Raw genomic sequence first — 19171 nt, 5'->3', positions numbered from 1 at the left:
GTCTTTTGAGGCTAAATGTAACAGGTTAGACAGGCTCATTTTATGGGCTGGATTTGACTGCTTAGTGCCTCCCTCCCTCCCTAGTTTAGGCCATGCTCATAAATAAGGTTCCTTATTTGTGCTGCTTTGCTCTGTCCTGTAAAAACAGTGTGTACATGTACAGAGAGGGCCCTGTACTTTGCGTTACCTGAGCAAAGTCAAGGTGAGAACTGCAAAGGTAGGGCCCTGCTAATACCAGGACTGGGAAAAAAAAGGCTTACCTAGGCCATAATAAAAGATCACCCAGTAACCATGACTTGATAGGGTGTGTCTTTCACTGCTTCTCACCTGCCTGGGATATTTATAGTTTACATGTCACCAGTGAATCATAGGATCATAGGATGATAGAATAGTTGGTTGGAAGGGGCCTTTAAAGTTAGCCATCTAGTCCATCCCTCTGCAATAAGCAGGGACTTCTTGTCACAGGTAGGAGTTGGAGAAACCCTTCCACTGAGTCATGAGGTGCAGAAAGGACCCCCTTGCTTTCTAAATTCCTTCTTAGGGAGGAGCCAAGATATGGCTGGATCCAATCTCAGCCTCAGACTGTCAATGGTTTAAGTCTAAGAAATTATAGACACGTAATTGAACTTTTGTCCTGCAGGATAAATGATTGCAAACCAGGTATATTTATGTAAAAATGACCGATTCATTATGATAAACGATTAGACAAAAAGATCTTAATCAGAATTATTTACTACACACTATAGAAGCTGAAACTACTAGGATAGGCTAGGCTAGGCTAGGCTAGGATAGGACAGTGCACTCTATTGAAGAAACTATATTAAAGCAATTCTATTAAAACTAGCAAAAAGGAATCATTATTAGAGATTGATGTAACTCACCCATACCAACGACCATGGGAAAAATCTCTTTTGCTCACTCAGCCTTAAGGACTAACTTTGAGGAGTGTCCCTACCCAAAGGGGGAATCTTCATACACACTCCAAGAAGGGATATATTAGAAGAACCTAACCATATGAAAGTGGACTGAACTTTTAAAGTGACTGACTGCCAGTCATGTATCTCCAGGTCAGCTTAGCAGCTTATCTGCCAAATCTTTGCCTCACTGTCAGGATATTAATTTGGGGTTGATGTATCAGACTGGTTTTGTCATAATTCAACACCAAAACCAGCTTGATGCCCTCTCAGTCCACCACTGATAGCCTTGTAAACAGGGCATTGTCCAAGTTGCTTGACCACATTCCAGGGCAGAGCATCCTGCTAAACATCTTCGACTAGATCGGTTGCTCAGAGCCCCGTCCAACCTGGCCATGAACACTTCTAGGGATAGGGTATCCACCACCTGTTCCAATGTCTTAGCACCCTCACTGTAAAAGATACCTTCCTTACGTCTAGTCTAAATCCACCCTCTTTCAGTTTAGAGCTATTCCCCCTTGTCTTACAACTATATGCCCATGTAAAAAGTTCCTCTGCAGCTCTCTTGCAGGTCCCCTTTAGGTACTAAAAGGCTGGTGTAAGGTGCCTCCAGAGCATCTCTTCTCCAGGCTGAACATCACGAGCTCTCTCAGCCTGTCTTCACAGGAGAGGTGCTGCTCCAGCTCTCTGATCATCTTTGCGTCCCTCCTCTGGACTCGCTTCCGCAGGTCTTTCCTGTGCTGCGTGCCTCGGAGCTGGACGCAGCACTACAGGTGGGGTCTCACAAGGGCAGAGTAGAGGGGACAATGCCCTCCCTCTCCTGCCGGGCACGGTTCGGCCGCTGCCACCCGAGCCGCGGCTGTGCCCGGGCTGCGGCGCTGCCGGCCGCTCCGCCCGCCCTGAGCCCCGCACGGCCCCTGAGCCCGGCGCTGCCGGCCGCTCCAGCCGCCCTGAGCCCGGCACGGCCGCCCTGAACCCCGCACGGCTGCCCCTGAACCCCGCACGGCTGCCCCTGAACCCCGCACGGCCCCTGAGCCCGGCACGGCCGCCCTGAGCCCGGCACGGCCGCCCTGAACCCCGCACGGCTGCCCTGAGCCCGGCACGGCCGCCCTGAGCCCGGCACGGCCCCTGAGCCCCGCACGGCTGCCCTGAGCCCCGCACGGCTGCCCTGAGCCCCGCACGGCCCCTGAGCCCCGCACGGCTGCCCTGAGCCCGGCACGGCTGCCCTGAGCCCCGCACGGCTGCCCTGAGCCCGGCACGGCCCCTGAGCCCCGCACGGCTGCCCTGAGCCCCGCACGGCTGCCCTGAGCCCGGCACGGCCGCCGGGCGGCAGCAGCGGCCCCGCAGAGGCGGCGCCCGCTGAGGCGACGTGTCCCTGCCATGGCCGATGGCCGCCGCCCGCCGGACCGTGCTCCGCGCCCGCGCTGACTGATGTATTTGAAGAGGCCGGCGGGCGGCCTCGCCTTCTGCCTCTTCTACCTGGCCTCCAGCTTCACCAACAAGGTGAGGGCGGGCGCGGGGCCGCCCCGGTCTCGGACGGGCCGGGCGGGGCTCAGGGAGGTGCGGGGGCGCTGGGCAGCCGGTCCGCAGCTGCGGGAGCGGGGGGCGAGGAAAGTGCAGGGAGCCAGGAGGAAGAGAAAGAGGAGAGACGGTGCCCTCTGCTTTCCCTGCCCTGCTCAGGGAGAGCCGGAGGACCAGCCCTTCCCGGACGGGACTACCCCACGAGTGAAAAAGTCCCTGGCACTTCAGCCTGCCGCCCATCCCAGTGTGCTCCCGAAACTGCGGACAGCGTGCTGGTTTCGTTTTGCTGTGTGTGACATCTTTACCTTTCCAGGCCACATACGTTCCACTATTGTCTTGTTTAGGAGAGCAAGGAGGTTGACATCATGTCATTCCAATGAATGAAGTGTTACAGAGGCAGAAGTTATGCTGCACTGAAAGTATCGCTGATGCTGTATGTATTTCACTCTGGCAGCTGCACTCATTCCCAAAAGAAGATCTGTTAACTGGAACAATAATATCAATTATCCAAGGGAAAAATGTGAAATAGTCAAAGTATTACTTCAGTAGTGAAACAAATATTAACTTCCATGGCAACTTTGTTCCTTTGTCAACTTAATTAACCTGCAAATTAAGGACAAGAATTTTGTTTTCCACTGTGTAACGATTTCTTTTTAGTGTTGCTGAAATGTCTAAGCAGAAGTAGGCTGAAGATGGCCACATTGTGAATAAAATCGTATCATTTAAGCATAGATAGAAAGTAATTTTTTTACTCAGGGAGGAGGAGATACAGTAACTGCTCTGTGCTACCCTGTTTATCAGAGAGCATCTGTACTTGTGGCGCAGATTTCTGAAAGAAGAAAATGTTGGTGAAGCAATCAGAGTATGAATTTTCTGAGGGAGGATTAGAGGAAAGCAGCATTTCAGAGGCAAAAATTAAGTCTTTTCTGGGCGTTGGCCAGTGGTTTCTGTTCCAAGATACATTTGCCATTAAGGATGTCCAGAAGTAGACTGAAGTCCAGACATGAAGCAAAGTTTGTAGGGAGAGATAATGCACTTGATCTGACAGACTGCTAGGAGCAGAGATTAGATAAACAGAAAGGGGCTAAAAGAGCTGCCAGGTTTCATCATGCATTGGGAAAGGTACTTGGCTTAACTGTGCTCTAGAGGAAGTCAGAGGGACATTGACAGAGAGCCTCCATTCTCAAACCTGAATGTAGGTTTTAGTGTAACAAAGTTAAAAATAACCAGAACACAGACCTTTCAGTTGTTGCAGGTGGTGTGCAAATGCAAGCAGGAGTACAGATATGTGCAGGTAGATTGTCCTGATTTAAAATGCACATAGCTGTTCTGACAGGTGTATGTGAAAAAGGACCTGGTGTGAATCAACATGCATTGTCTATGTATATTGATACCATCTTCTTAGGGACATCCCACACACCTGAAAACTGAACCTTGCAAGGTGCTCAGCACAGTTTCATCTCTGCTGAAAGCTTTCAGCTTCTCCTTTTGCCATTGACAGCTTCTGCTGGCTATTGGAAGGAACAGCAGGTACCTTTCATTTCCTCTGAGGAAGCTTCAATCATTGTTCTCCTTTGCAGAAGTGCTACTTATATACTTCTCCGTGGGAAGTTGTTAGACCTGGAAGACATGTATTTATGCCTCATATTTGCATATATACATATATAATGTAAAGAGACACTAGTATCCTTACTTGCAGGCCCAGACAAAACACACTAAAGCAATGACACAGAAGCTTTGCTTTTTACCCCCATGTATTACATCTCTGATGGGCTTTATGGGCTGCATAATATTTTACACAAAATAGTGTGTGAGCAGAATGTTAAGTCTGTAAGATACATTAGTCATGAGGAGGCAATTACGTTAAGATTATTGCTCTTGGTTCTGTCAAAGACTGCCTCTTTGGTATGATATGATTTAAGTGACTGGTGCTTGTGGCTTTTTGTTCCTGTTAATCCTTTTCCATTCAGTGTGATGTATGGAGTGTGTTCAGAAAGTGAAAGTGCAATTCAGATAACAGCCTTCTCCATTGTTCAGTGTGTCCACTCTATGCCTCATGTACTTTAGTGTCTGTTACCTTCCACAGTGACTGAGGCAGCATCCAGCATCCAGTTCTGGCATGGGAAGTGTCACAAATTAGTGTTTTAGGTCACTCAAAGAATCAGTGGCAAAGGGATGGGCAAAAGCAGGTTTAATATTAAAGTGAAATCACTACAAAGTTTGTTGGCAAGGTTCACTGTACTACCATCAGTACTATGTTATTACATCATTACTATATCATTACATCTACTACATCATTATTAGACAGTTAAAGCAGACAGAGAAAAATCAGACTAAAATCAGTCAATCTAAAAATCAATCAACCTAAAATTATCTATGATGAAGTATGAATAGGAAAGGGTAAGGATAAAAGGAAATAACGCACTCACACTGAGTCACAGCATTCATAGTGGAGCTACTTGCCAAACTTAGCCCCAGATTTGATCAACAGTTTAGCCTAAAGGTTTTAACAGCACTTAAATGTAGCAGCTCTTAATCAAAAGATTAAAGAATTTAAAAAAAGGTTCATACAGAATTTAATATAGGCACAACAGTGACTCACAGGCCTATCTTACTTATGAACCTAATGTACTTAAGAATCTAAGAGAGCAATATTCATAACAAATTTGCTACAGCATATCCACATTCATGCACACTCAGACCTAAAGGAGCATGTACAAGGTATACCCAGGAAAAATTGCCCTCAGATTCAGTGAAGTACTTACATCGGGTGCCTTTGCATCTTCTTCACAGGCAAAGGGTTGACCCTGGAGGAGTGAATGGTATCAGCCCAGGATCCATTATCATCATTCAGTGATCCTCCAAGTGGAGCAAACTTGAGGGTTTGCTGGCTCTGAGAGGTGTCCCACTCAGAGGGAGGTTGCTGGTTGCATCCTGCTGCGGTCTGGGAGAGCTCAAAGGGTCTCACTCAGGAATGCTGTTTATAGGGTCACAAGAGAGTTGGGTTTAGATGAAGTAATTTTCCATCCTGGCTGCAATGCGGGTTGGTAACTTTCTTTGGAAGTTCAGTAACAAAAATATTGTTCTGCTTGGGTTGTTATGCAGGCAAGAAAAATAAGTCTCCAAGGCTGTTTGTTAAAAAGCGTTAAGTTCCTGGGAGCAGACAGTGTTTCTCATAAGCTCAAGTGGAACTTAGCCCAGATGCTGTTCATCAAGATTGAGGCCTATCAAGCATTTCAGAGATCACAGTGCAGCCCAGTGAGGGAAGGGGGAGAAAATACACCACAGCAAGAGAAATTACTAGACTTTTTTTTTTTTTTTGTCTTTTCTACCAAAATAAAGAAAAATGAAAACTTTTTGTGTGTGTTTTGTTGCTCATGATTGTTAATATTATAAACTGCAGGTGTTTGATGTCCATTAATTTGCAATTTGTTTTCCAGTATGTCCTGTCTGTCCTGCAATTTACCTATCCTACCCTTTTTCAAGGGTAAGTATTGTTTTAAGAATACAGTTGTTTGAAAAATGACTTTAACGTCTTGCTGTTCCATGCTGAAGCTACCTTTACTACCTCTTGTCATTCCTGGCTTTTGCTGTCTGGAGAACATACTTCATGACGCCTTAATAAAGCATTCCTTGAAGTGTCTTGGTTAATTTTTAAACATCATGGAGATGATGTAATTAAGATATATAGTCCATAATTTCTCATTTTCCTTAAAGTCTTACACTTCAGCATAGAAAAGTAGCAATTACAGTACAACCTCCCGTCTTTGGAAATGGCACTCGTGGATAGTGTGCAGTTATGGTGCGTTCTTTTGCTATGCTAGAAAAAAACCAGCCTTAAACCCATCTTTAGGCATCCACAAATACCATGTTCCTTCTTTTCCTGCATGGCTTTTGGTAACTCTGCATCACAAGTCACTATCATATCTCAATACCTGTAATGAGAAATTTAATGTTTTGGTAAGTGTCCATATACACCGTCAATGTTGTTGATGAGACATTTAGTGAAAATCTGGCCTCTTAGAGTCAAGACTTCTATTTGTTCTTTTGAGATAATGTTAAAACCTGCAGACACTGGATATCTTTGCTTCCTTTTCTGCTGCTTAGCATGGCTTACATTTTTGCCTGACTTGCAGTCCCAGGACTGCAATCAACTCTAGGAATAGTTACCTTGGGAATCTCCACTTACTTTGAGTGTATTCAGCTCAATTAAATATGCAATGAATGCTTTCTTCAGTTTTGGCACATACACAGAATCTCTCTTGCACAAGGCTTTAATCGTATAGGGGGAGGGTTTTGAGTAATTTGTGTAAAACAGAAAAGCATATTTCAATGGCAAGCAACTGCCTCATGGCATCTGTTTCACCACAGTTATTTCCTTTTTCTATTATTTGGAAATGCATTTCAGCATCTTAATATTTTTCCGTCAGTTCTGGCTTTTAAAAGTGACCTTTCCTTGAAATTTTTGAAGTGGCTCAGATGCACTTTCACTTAGACCTATGACAGATGAGCAAAGAGGAAAAGAATGTAATTCTTAGTTCATGCTGTTATTGTTCATTGTCCTTGGTTTTGTTCCCTGTATGATCTAAGACTATACCGTGTAGTCCTAGGTATCTGAAACTGTCACCAACTTCTGTCCTTAAAACCTGAGACAAGAGGAAATTCTTCTCAATAAAGCTGATGGGATTTCAGCACTGGCTTGGCTAAACCGTGGTCAAACCTGCAACAAATGTTAGGGAAACTTGGCTTTTAAGCTCGCATATGCTCTTCATCCAAAAAAAGGTGAAGTGAGCAGTGATGGTAGCATTGAATATTTAGCATATCCATGTGGAAAATGAGCTCACTCTTCTCTGACAGTGTCCAACTGAAATAACACTGCATAGAGTTAATCTTTGTTTATTTGTGTATGTGTGAGAAAGTTTTTAAATAATTGGTTAAATGCATTGCAACGAATGGGAATAATAAATAAACCCAATTCTATATGTTGTGGATGTTAATGTCATTTAAAATTGTAGTACAATATCTCTGTCTGAACTGTGCTAGATGTTCAAGGATTTTTACCCAAGAAACCTGAAACACCTGTCTGAAAACCACAAGCTTAAGGAAGAAGAAAGCTGATCACTTATTTTAAAGTTTAAAAGAAATCAGTGTGCATTACTTGCTACTTATTCTAAGTTGTCTGCACGTGTTTCCTAGGCCTCACATTTTATTTCCTAGTGTTGTTCTGTTTCAGGTGGCAGACACTGGTGGGTGGACTTCTGCTTCACATCTCCTGGAAGCTGGGCTGGGTGGAGATAAACTTGTGTTCAAGGTACTGTAGGTTTTTTGGTTTTTGCCAAACACTTATTTTCTGCAGCTGGATTACAACATAGTTAAGTTGGTCGTGGATGTTACTAACTGGCTAAAATAGAGGTTGGGGTGGGTGTGTGCGTGTTCTGCTTCACAGATGTAGAAGGGAACTCACATTTTAGTCAAATGGGTGTTCAGTGACACCCACTTAAACCGACTACTAATAAAAAGTGATTCATTTTAACCTTGGTAAGAGTCAAAAAGCCACTAGTAAACACAATAAGGATATCTTATCCAACCATCTGTCCATATCTCTTCCCTGGACTTTTTTTTAGTATTGTAAGAGAAACCTTGGAAATGTTAATTAAGAGCATTGACACAACCTTCCACAAAACCCTCGGGGGCTGTGAAGTCTACAAATGTGATCTGCCAGTTTTCTGAGAGCTGTCTCCTAAATGGGCATCATTCACATTTTCCTAGCTGACAATCACTCTCCAAATTAAATGGTGCTTTGTAGACAAAGATCATCTGCTTGAACTGAGTGTGACAGCACAATTCAGAAGAGTCATCATGCTGTACTCTGCTCAGGTGGATCCATTCTGCAATATGGAATGTAGCATCTTTTTTGTTGTGCAAAATGGTATCACTTGCAGGATGTATGCCCACAGCAATCATTGCGTCTTCATCTCAGAAGATGCTAAAAACTTTCCTGGGTGATGACCTGAATAATGCGACTTGACTCTGAAGATGGGACACTTTGGACTAAGTGACTGCCAGACATCCCTTCTAATGTAACTTTTTCTCAGTGATTCTGTATTAGCAAGTGACAACTGATGAACCTTCTGTTTAAGATTCAAACAGTTGGTTTGAAAAATTGAATCTCCTCACTTTGAATGAAATCCTGTGAGTATGTCAGAAAAAACAGGCTGTGTTCTGTTTTCATGGCCATGCAAGTGACTACATCACCATAGAAATATAAGTGAGGTTGTAAATGAAAACAGAATTTTAGTTTCCCATTTTATAGCTGCAATCAACAGAGGATATCATAAAAGCTGTCAGTGTCTTTGGCAGAGACAGGATTAGGGTCCAAACCTAGCTTTACTGGCAGTTACCGATACATATATATATTATTATCAAATTTATATCGTTTCACAGAACAGTCTAGAGGAATATAGCCATCAGTAATGTCCTTTTATAGCTCAGCTTTTCATCACTAATGATTACTTCCGCTTTAAATCACGAAATTAAAGAAGTTGAATCTTTTTTTCCCATCATGGAAAAGATACTTTTGTCTTTTCAAGACCTGGGAAGATATTAACAAAAATAGAGGACAAGAACTACTCTCTGATGTTGAAGAGATTCTTTTTATCTAAGAAAAGTTTTGATGAAAAATTAGTTCGGATTTTGACCCTGGAGACATGAGGCCACTAGATGTCAGCACACTGTAGGGAAAGGGGTTGAAATCCCTCTTGAGAAACCTCTTCATTAGCTTAGTTAATAGAGAATACCTGTTCTAGAATAGACTGAATGGAACAACCAGAATTGATTGACATGCTTTGGCTGTAATTCATCCAGCTATTTAAGCATGAGTTTAAACCTGTCCTTCTTCACAAAGATTAGGCACATGCTTTAATGCTTTGCAGAGGTGGATTTGTAACATATATCTCCTGTATTGAAAAAAAAGTAATCAAAGCCAAAACAAAAAACCAGAGGGTTTTCTAAACCTCCAAAGCACTACCAACCAAAAAACTCACCAGCAAACAAACAAACAAATGAACAAACATAATGTGCAAAGGTGATTTTTATACTACCACTGGGATGTGGACATTTCTGTCCCCCTTACAGAATATTTGTCTCTGAATCTGTCTGTTGTTTTGGGAGGAGGGGTTGCTGTATGTGTAGGATACTTAGGAATATCATAGCCAGTCTTAAGTCTCATCATGCTTCAAATAATAAACTGCCATCCATTTGTTTGTTTATGTCCACAAAGTCTCGATTTTTCTGTCTCGTGGACTGATCTCATATACTTTCATAGCCCATTCAGGTTATCCCTAAGTGTCTCAGCAGAGTTGAATTATTACATAGAGATCATCGTCCTTTGTCTAAAGTCCAGAATACTAACCTCACTACAAAGACCAAATGAAAACATATTATTTAGAGTAATCTCACTTAGATTTTGTGGATAACCTGCTTTGCCTCTGCTTCCCCCCACGACATACTGTAAGGGACTCTCCATAATTTCTTCTAAACAGCAAATTTTGACTGCAAAGCTTTTAGTATTAGTAAAACAAGGGCTTTGTGGAGCACAGACGAACATGCAGCATCTGCATAATTCTTCCAGTGCTGCAGTCTGCTGCCCAACTTCTGCCTAACTCTTGTAGGCACATAAGTCTGATGTGTTCTGATTGGCATTTCTTGTAGTGCTGCATTTCACCCACAGCTAAGCAGCAGCTCAGAGCCTTACTTTAAGTGTTGTTTGGGGGAACCTGCCATTGCCTATTGTGGGATTTGGATTTAGACCTAAAACAACCACAGACTCATCAGTTCTTTTTTTATTTTGCATGTACATCACTGTATTGCCAACATAAGAAGCTGCTAATTGGTTTACATACAAGACAGATTGTTGATGCTGACACGTTACATCAAACATCCGTGCATTCTTTTTCAGTCCTGAAATTCCCACTTGGCAGCATAAAATTCTACCCTTACATCATGGAAAATGCATCTGAAGTCTTTTTCCACTGCACTTCTCAGAATTGCATTGGAGATGAGGACATATTTAGGATTCCTACAATTTAGTGGTGGGGAACATGAAAGAGTGATATTTTTATGTTCTAAATGAAAATTTGGTTTTCATCATGTGTTCCTTTTATCTTCCCAGACCCACTTTCTTTTCTTCCCTCCCCCTTTCTTCCATTTGTTGCCATTCCAATAGGGTGGGGGGTATTTTTGTTGGTGTCTGATGTGAATTCATTGGTAATGAGGTATGACAGTATTAGATTTTGGTTGATGAAATTCCAGTTGAAGTGAATAACCTCAAAAGAAACTGTATTTTTATAAAAATTTATTGTGACTACTCAAGAAAACCCAGAGCAAATATTTATGCCGGTGAAAGGATCTAAAGATTATTTTTGTGGCCCTGGGTTTTTGATTGAGTGTCTTGGAAAAATATATATACATATAACAGAGGAAATGTGATATTTATGGTTTTTCCCTTGTCTGTGATTATGTGAATCTTTGCACATGTTTTTTTTTCATTCATACTGTTCTGGCTTCATGGTTTAGTGTTCTGTTTTCTGGTCTTCCATGAAGTGTGGTGGTGTACCAGTATCTATAATTGCATTTCAAGTTTACGTGTTAATTAGAAGTGTAATGCAAATTAAGGAACTACAAGCAGTTTGGTTTTTTTTTCAAGAACCAGCACTGATCACTAATGTTCCCTTCACTTTAATTCAAAGCTTGGGAAGAGTGAATGGGGCAGCCATGTCTTCAGTCTTGGGAAGCCTTTGATTCAGGCCTTTACCTCACTGCTACTCCTTTCTTCCCTTGCCCAAAATCTTACATTATTCTCTCTGAAATTTACCACCTATCTGATTCCTTTTTTCCCTTAAGTAACAAGATCAAAAATAGGAAAAGTGCAAATTCTGAAGCCCCTTCTCAGAACTGAAACCTGACCCTGCTGCAGTAACCATGGCGAAAAAAAATTAATCGAATCAATCTGATGACTTCATCCCTCCATTAGTTGTCAAATTGCCTCTAGGAGTTTGGCTTAGTCAAAGGATTATCATTAGGAAATCTCAAGAGATAGGCTCCCACAGAGACAATCCGATCTTTAGGAAGAGTCTCTTTGTAAATCTGGCTGAGAAATGAATGTGTGGGTGGCCAAGTGTATTTGTACATAGTGAAAATGTGTGCTGTCTGTGCAAGTGAGCCATTTTATGCCTTCGTTTGTCAGGTTTTGTTCCTTTCACAGAATATCAAGGAAATTAGTTGAGATGTCTCTCCTTGAAAACCAATGTGAGTAATTTCTAAGGGAGAAAAAAACAACAACAGGATTTTGGAGGGAGAGGAGCCAGGGAAAGAGTAAAACAAACAAAATATATCTGCAGTCAGTTCCTCTCTTGGATTAGATAAAGTGAATAATTTCTGACTTGGACTCCTTAGTAAATGGGAGGAGCACTGAGCAATCAGACAGTGACTTCAATATGCATGTTTGAATTGTATGTATGTATTTACATATTATTACATTCCTTGCATGCAACTGTTGCTTTCTGTATATAAACAGAATGTGGTGAAATAATGGGATTTTAATTGTTTTCACAGGTCTGAAATCCTGTCATGGCTTCCTGCATCAGTACTTTTTGTGGGCATTATTTATGCTGGCTCTAGGGCACTCTCTAGATTGGTAAGAAATGAACCAGTTCTTTATTATCTCTACTTTGTAAACAAAAACCATTCCCTTCATACATGGTGTTTAATGCTGTTCCTGGGTTGAGGGGAAAGGAGGCAGGAGGGGTTTAAATAATAGATCCATTGTTAATGGAGCTAATGCACTGGTTCATTCCTACTAAGTATCAGAAAGCATCTCTGTGACAGTCCGAAGCACTCAGCATCTCTCCAGAGTATGCAGTGTTTTGCTGAACAGATTCTCAGTGGTCTGAACTGTACAAGTAGGGAAGAAGCTGAAGAAATCAGTAGCTGTAACTTTGTAAAAGGAGGAATGGGGTTGTGGGATCTGTGGCAAATCCTTCCAGGAAATTGATGAAGACCATTTCAGTGAGAAGCTTTTGATTCTTTGCAGGATTTGAAATAATAAATAGAAAGTTGGAAAGAAATTATGGGAAGGGTTAGATTACTCTGTTTTATGATTCATTTGCATCACAGTAATTTACCAAATGTTTACAGAATGTCAAATCTGCTTTCATGAAACTTGAATGCTTTATGCTTAAATTATATAGTCTTCCTTTAAAAAAGTAAAATAAATTGGTGGCACTAATTTTTTAAAAATAACAATTTTTTTGCTGCTGTATGCAGTCTGCAAGCCCATATCATGCACTAGTTCCCTTCTGCATTCTATCAATGCATCTAAATGTAACTCCAGAGCCAGCTTGCTCCTCTCACCTCCTAAACCCCAAGGAGAATCAAAAGGGACTTTTTTTACCAGATTCTGATTGTAGTGATCCCTTGAAAATCCCAGCAGAGAGATAGAACAGAAAAGAACAGGAGGTCTCTGTCCTCGTAAGCAAGGTTGGAGGCCTTATCTTGGACCCAAATAATATTGGGAAAGCACAGACCTGCTCAGAAGCCCTCTGCTCCCAGATTAGTTCTGTCTCAGGGTGATTGCATTTACTTCCTCTTGGTTCCTTGTCAAAGGAAGTTCCGTTGGGCTTCTTTGGTGTAAGGTAAGCAAAGTTCCCTAAGGACAACCCTGTCTGGAAGCATCACTAAAGCTTGAAAGATGCAGGAGCATCTTTTCTGCTTGCTCACCTGGGTGGTGGAGGAGTTATGAATCACATCCTCTCTATTACTTCTTCTTGCTTCCTAGTCATCCTGTAAGTTACTGTGTCAACCTCCTGTTCCTGCTCTGGTCATTCATGAATGAACTGCACTGGAGTGGCAGAAAGGCTGTGGAGGGTTTTGATTTGTATCCCAAATATTTTTTCAGGTGCATCTCCATTTCTTAATGGCTTCTGTTGTACATGAAGGGGGATTTAGAGATCTAATTCTGTGGCCATTTTATGAAGCAAGACAAAAGGATGACTAGTCTTAGGCCATAATTATTATGTGCTGCCTTGTAGTGGGGCGAAATTCAATCCTACAGAGAAGCTTTGCTTACAATAACTTTGTGTACAACAATTTTATGACAGAGTGAGAAGGAAAGTGGACTCTCCCAAAATCATAACTGAATTGGCTCATCTCAACAGCATCTTTGAGTTAAGTGGGTTTGTTCCTAAAGCAGAAATTCTGTGTACTTTTATTATCAAATCCAAGGGGACCCACTTTCAAACACTCCTGTATATTGGCAAAGCTACAACTTTAATCTCTGTTTGTGCCTCTTCCTAGAGGTGCTGGCAATCTCCCCAGACCAAGGATTCAGGGCTAGAACTGGAGGAGGACTGCTTAGCTCTGGACTGTGATGCATTAAAAAAAGTATGCAGAGCTGTGAGGGGAGATCTGTACAGTCTCTATTCACCCTGCCTGCCCAGCCAGTAAACCTTTCTTTTCATAAGCATTAAGCCCACTCACAAATTTAAGAACTACTTGCATCAAAGGCAATAGACATATGGAGAAGGTTAACTGGGCTAGGCAAACTGGAGCCATTGTTGGCTCCAAAACACATTTGGAAGAGCCAAAAGCAGAAGGGAGGAAAGAAAAACCCAACAAATTTACTTTCATGAAGGGAAGAATGTAAATTCTGCTGTCAACTTTCCTTTGTTTATGGGTATTTCTTGTATATCCTAGTGCTGTGTCAAGCTCAGAGTGCTTTTATGTTAGATACTTCTGGGTTTATGTTCTCAGTTGTCCAGCAGCAGGGTTGAGAATTGATTTTCAGGTGAAGCTAGGTACAACAACTTCATGCCAGTTGTGTTTGTGTGCTTTCATTCTCATCTAGGTGTAACTGTTGTGTTTATGGATCCACCCCAGTTCTCATTATGACTTAAAATGTTCAATGAGCAATGCTTATCTGGCTTCATGGTAAAGAAAAGAGAATTACAGAAAATATGTAAAGTCACATTTGAGAGATATTTGCTGCGTATATCACCTGATACTTAGCAGCTTGGACATCACTGAGAAATTAACTCATTCTCTGCTACTGTGATTTAAATATTATACACTAGTGGGGAAATACTGCTTCCTGAACTGGCTTAGTCTTTAGATTATCTTAATCAGAGCATAGAATTGCTTCTGTTTCAACTGTCTGAGAGACCATGGATCTGATCTGGAGGAAGTATTATGAACCACTAATTCTGGTTGGGTTTGCCCAGGGCAATGGGTGCTTGATTCATTATTGTTATCGTTGGGGTTTGTTTCTTAATGATTTCATGTTGGGATGGTGTCCAGATACCTCAGTGGGTATAATTTCAACATCATTTGTACATGAACTATTGCATTTCTATCCTAATTTTGGGCAGCTCTTCCTAGCAGTAACTGAAAACAATCACCTAAAATCATCTTGCCCACAGTTCTGTTGCTAGGAGTCACACTGTATTCTTAGTATCAGCAGACAGAAATGGGACAACAAATGAGAACTGTTTACTCTGGAGGCTGAAGATCCTGGATCAGAGAGGGAAAACTAGAGGCAGAAACCTGGAGCAAATCTCACTGGGGTAGCTGTGTACAAACAAACTGACTGAGTATTCAGCAGTGGGAGACACAGCAAGCAGGTCTGCAGCAGGATCTGCATTTAAAGATGCCTGTACCATGTGGTAGTGATTGTAATGGGTTAAATCTCTTTTAGGCAATGTGGCATGGGTTTACACAGCTTCAAAAACAAAACCCCAAACCACAGACATGTGGGACAGCTGTCTCTGGGAGGAGTGCCCCTTCCTATGTGTGTGACTGTTCTGGGTTGATTTGGGCATTTTTGTTCTCTCTCCATGGCAGCCAATCCCAGTGTTCCTCACTGTGCACAACGCAGCAGAAGTTGTAACCTGCGGGTTCCAGAAGTTTGTGCTGAAAGAGGTAATTGATCAAGTCAAGGTAACTCCTGTGATAGAATACAGGCATTAGTGCCATCTACTTTTCTAGACTCACTGTAATAGCTACTCATTAATGAGACCCAGAGAGAGTTTTTTGCTGTTGACAAATATCTATACTGATGTTTCCTTTTCCCCTTTAGTTGATGAAGCAGTGCAAATACATATCACCAGTCTGATCTGCATTTTTAAGACTGGCTTGGTCCTGCTCGTTTTTTTCTTTTAGAAAATTAATATTCCCTCTCTCTCATGCCCCACATAAAAATCTCATTGTTTGAGCTGAGAGGAAGGAGGATTATGTCCTTAGAACTAATCAGTATAATAGATCTAGTGTATTGTATGATTACAGATAGGTCACACCTCCACATAAAATGCAGAAGGAACGGTACATTTTTGAATTTGTTTTGAACGCTTGAGATTCTGCCCCTATGAAAGTCAGGAGAATCATTCTGTACCCTTTTGTAAGAGCTGGGGTATTTTTCTCACAAAATGAATTGGGGAGCCTTCTTTTTAGGCTTTTTTTGAAATGTTTCTCTGACTGCAGAGCTGCTGTGTGATCTAAGAGTGGGAAATCATTCATCACAAAGTTTTTTCTACAGTGGCCTCTGGTTTGCTGTGAAAGGCATCTTCCATTCATTATATCTGTTGTCTATAAAGAAGAAAGATAAATGAGTGTTTACTGCATCTAACAACAGAAGAGATCACTAAGGTTATGCCTAAGGGACATAGCAGTGTGTACCATGGCATGTCCCTGTGTCATTGTCCTCTGATTAGTGTCCCTGTCAAAGTGTTTCATATTTTCCTTCTGTGTCACAAGTTTATGACTCCTCTCTTTAAAAACAAAAGCACTACGGACAAGGGTAATGAAAACACAGGCCTAACTGGAAGCTTCTCAGGAATAATTCCATATCAAGAATTGGGAAAATTTCATGAGTTTAGATCATGACTGATTTGAATGGGGCAGTACCTAATTAAGAAAACTCAATATTTGAGTACATATTTTACACGTTTTTGGTATAATTCAAGTCAAGTTTGAGGAGCAGGTATGAAGTTCGTGTCTGGTTTTAGGTTTACTTGCAGGTAAGCAATCTGAAAATATAAATCAAGGTGGAGTAGGCTTATCTGTAATCCTGATTCTTCTTTATCAAGTTAAATTTGCTAAACAGTGCTCAAATTTTGAATATTGCTTGTTGAAGTTTTAATGTGTGTGGTGCAGTAAGATCAGCTGTCATCACTTTCCAGATTTTGGAAGGAGAAAACACTACTTCACCATTTTTATCATTAAATTTTAATGTTTTAATCATACGTTCTTTTTTACAGCAGACCTCTCATCTGAAAGTCTGTAGGTAAGCTTTTAAAACTACTCAGATTCAGATTCTGACTTGTTTTGGCTCCAGCTTCTGTATTTGCTTCAGATAATGTCACACTAAAACAGTGAAGAATGTAAGGCGCATTCCTGTGGGCAATGAGCCTAAATTGCAACACAGGAGTAATTAATTTTATTATTTTTTTTAACAATTGCTTGAATAGATATGTTTTTTTCTCCTTACAAAAATGAAATGAATGAAAAATCAGTGCTCATAACAATGCTTTTGGAAAGGAGATGGAAACCAGGTTTGAAGTTCCAGTGAGTTTGAAGTTCGTAAACAGTAAGAGAAAGATAATTAGTGTTTTAGAAAGTAGCTAAAAATGCCTTTCCTTAGAAATGAAAGGTAAATGAGATCCATTTCTGCTAGAGTCATTCATAGCAAGGTGGGTGTCAGTGTCTTCTGCCATGTCTCAAGTGAACGAACAAGAGGAAGTGGCCTTAAATTGCACCAGGGGAAGTTCAGATTAGATTTTAGGGAAAAAAAAATCACTACAAGAGTGGTTTGGCATTGGAATAAATTGCCCAGGGAGGTGATGGAGTCACCATCTCTGGAAATGTTCAAGAGCTGTTTGGATGTGGCACTTGGGGATAGGGTTTAGGCTGATTATTTTGGTGCTGGGTTGATGGTTGGACAAATGATCTTGAAGGTCTCTTCCAACCTTGATGATTCTGTGATATTAAGCTACACAGTGCCAACCCTTGTTGGCCCTGGTTGTTTAGGCTTCAAAAAGGAAATAGAAAGGGACAAGCAGAAGTCAACCAGTCATATGTTAAAATTTTGATTCTGTGCCCCCTACATCCCCTTGAAGAATGGATATTTGCTGTCCTCCACATCCTGTAATCTTTTAGCTGTGCTTAAGAATGGATAATTTTGGGTTATTTTTTAGTATACTTAGAGTAACTATCTTCCTAATTTCTTCCTGTTGTTTCCATTATCTGACTTACTGTGGCCTTGTCTTCACCACTGGATTATTGTCAAGGATATCATTATTTTTTATAATCTTTATTCTGTCTTTTCCCATGCCCTTAGAGAGTAGGAAAATAAGCTGCAAAACCAACTGTATGTTAGTATTAATAGGGACAGTCGACAGAAATTCCACATCAGTGTATTCCATGTAGCTTGAACCAATACTGACTCAGCCACAGGTTAAGAATTTATTTAGCCTGAGTCAGTGGACCAGGAGAGGACTTGTGCTGTCCTTAAGACATTTCTAGTGTAATACCAGTCACTTCCACCTTGCTCTGTGTTCTGGAGTAACAATGTCACTTGTAATGGAGTCACATCTGCTGGAATTGTTGTAACAGGCAATTCATCCTAATGGAAGAAGTTCTTGGTAGCCATTCAGCCAGAAATTGGCTGATTTTGGCTTTCTGAAAAAGCCTAGCTAACCGAGATGGCTAGTGAAGAAAAATATTCTCCACTAAAAAATCTTGCTTTCATCACTTCTGTGATGTTTTGTGCCGCTTCTCTTCCCATAAAACTTTGCTGTGTACAAGTTATGAAGAATGCATGATGTAAAACTCAATTTTGGTGGCAGGAATTACTTTTTAAATATGGAATAAGAAAATTAAGTAAGGGAAGTGTCAGTGTAAAATTGACTGGAATTGCCTCTACTTTGCTGAGAGTACAAAACCAGGTTGAAAGCATTTGTCTTGCTTTTTTTTTTTTTTTCTTTCTCTTCTCCACAGTGTGCTGTTCCTCCTGGCAGCAGCAGTGTGCCTTCCTTTGTGTGACACACAGGTGAGCTCTGCTTTGTAAAGCAGCTCTAGTTAGGCCTTGATGTTTGACATCTTGCCAGCATACGAGGGATGCAGCTTTTACTTGTAAGCTAGAGTAGGATTCCTGCAAGGGAATTGTAAATGTTTGCTGTTGCTGTGTTGTAGTCTTGCTGGGTTTACTGTGTTCACATCATAATAAAACCCCTGAGCATTATGGACATACTGCTCTTTGGTGAAGGTGGTGGCAGGGGAAACCACAGTTTTACTTCTTAATAGGGCTTACAGCGAATCACTTAGGTTTGAATTAATTGTGTGTACTTTCAGCAAGTTCCTGAATTAGTTTTGTTTTTACTGTATCCACTTTCTGTATCTACCTGAGAAAGAAAGAAGGTACCTCCAGAGAGTGCTCCATCCAGCAAAGATCTATTCATTGGAGATTCTCTTTTGGGCATTTAGGAAAGCTGCTTCCTTGCTTTAGATACCTTAGTTAATATCTGAAGTTGGATGAGTCTGGAACTTGTCTGGATACATCTGATCAGATGTGGCCATCGGAGGTGTTGCACCTGCACTAGCTCTCATCATAGTCCATGGTGCAGAGCAGGATCTCCTGGTACATAATTAGTCTCACCTGAAAGCAGACATCTAAAATATGCCAGGTGAAT

The 19171-nt window shown here is 41.4% G+C and overlaps 1 protein-coding gene and 1 long non-coding RNA gene across 3 annotated transcripts in view; one reads left to right on the top strand and one right to left on the bottom strand.

Annotated features, from left to right (window-relative positions):
* The first annotated feature begins 2218 nt into the window (after positions 1-2218).
* The window catches only part of TMEM241 (transmembrane protein 241), a 60465-nt gene continuing 43512 nt past the window's right edge, over positions 2219-19171 (top strand). The window contains exons 1-7 of one of the 2 annotated variants that reach the window (XM_069004618.1): positions 2219-2417; positions 5876-5922; positions 7669-7746; positions 12048-12129; positions 15330-15407; positions 16745-16767; positions 18480-18531. In XM_069004618.1, coding sequence (XP_068860719.1) covers positions 2346-2417; positions 5876-5922; positions 7669-7746; positions 12048-12129; positions 15330-15407; positions 16745-16767; positions 18480-18531 — 432 coding nt within the window. In that variant the 5' untranslated portion in view covers positions 2219-2345. Of the gene's footprint in view, positions 2418-5875; positions 5923-7668; positions 7747-12047; positions 12130-15329; positions 15408-16741; positions 16768-18479; positions 18532-19171 lie in introns of both variants that reach the window. The other variant, XM_069004617.1, reaches the window with a different exon arrangement.
* LOC138105047 (uncharacterized) lies at positions 2426-5733 on the bottom strand. The gene is made up of 3 exons (XR_011148364.1): positions 5201-5733; positions 3856-4055; positions 2426-2920 (listed from the first exon to the last, which is right to left on the bottom strand). It is a non-coding gene; the product is annotated as an uncharacterized lncRNA (long non-coding RNA).

Source organism: Aphelocoma coerulescens, chromosome 2 (genome assembly GCF_041296385.1).
Source record: "Aphelocoma coerulescens isolate FSJ_1873_10779 chromosome 2, UR_Acoe_1.0, whole genome shotgun sequence".
NCBI classification, from domain to species: Eukaryota; Metazoa; Chordata; class Aves; order Passeriformes; family Corvidae; genus Aphelocoma; species Aphelocoma coerulescens.
The sequence above is the reverse complement of the archived record's forward strand: the minus strand, read 5'-3'. Positions and strand labels throughout refer to the sequence as shown.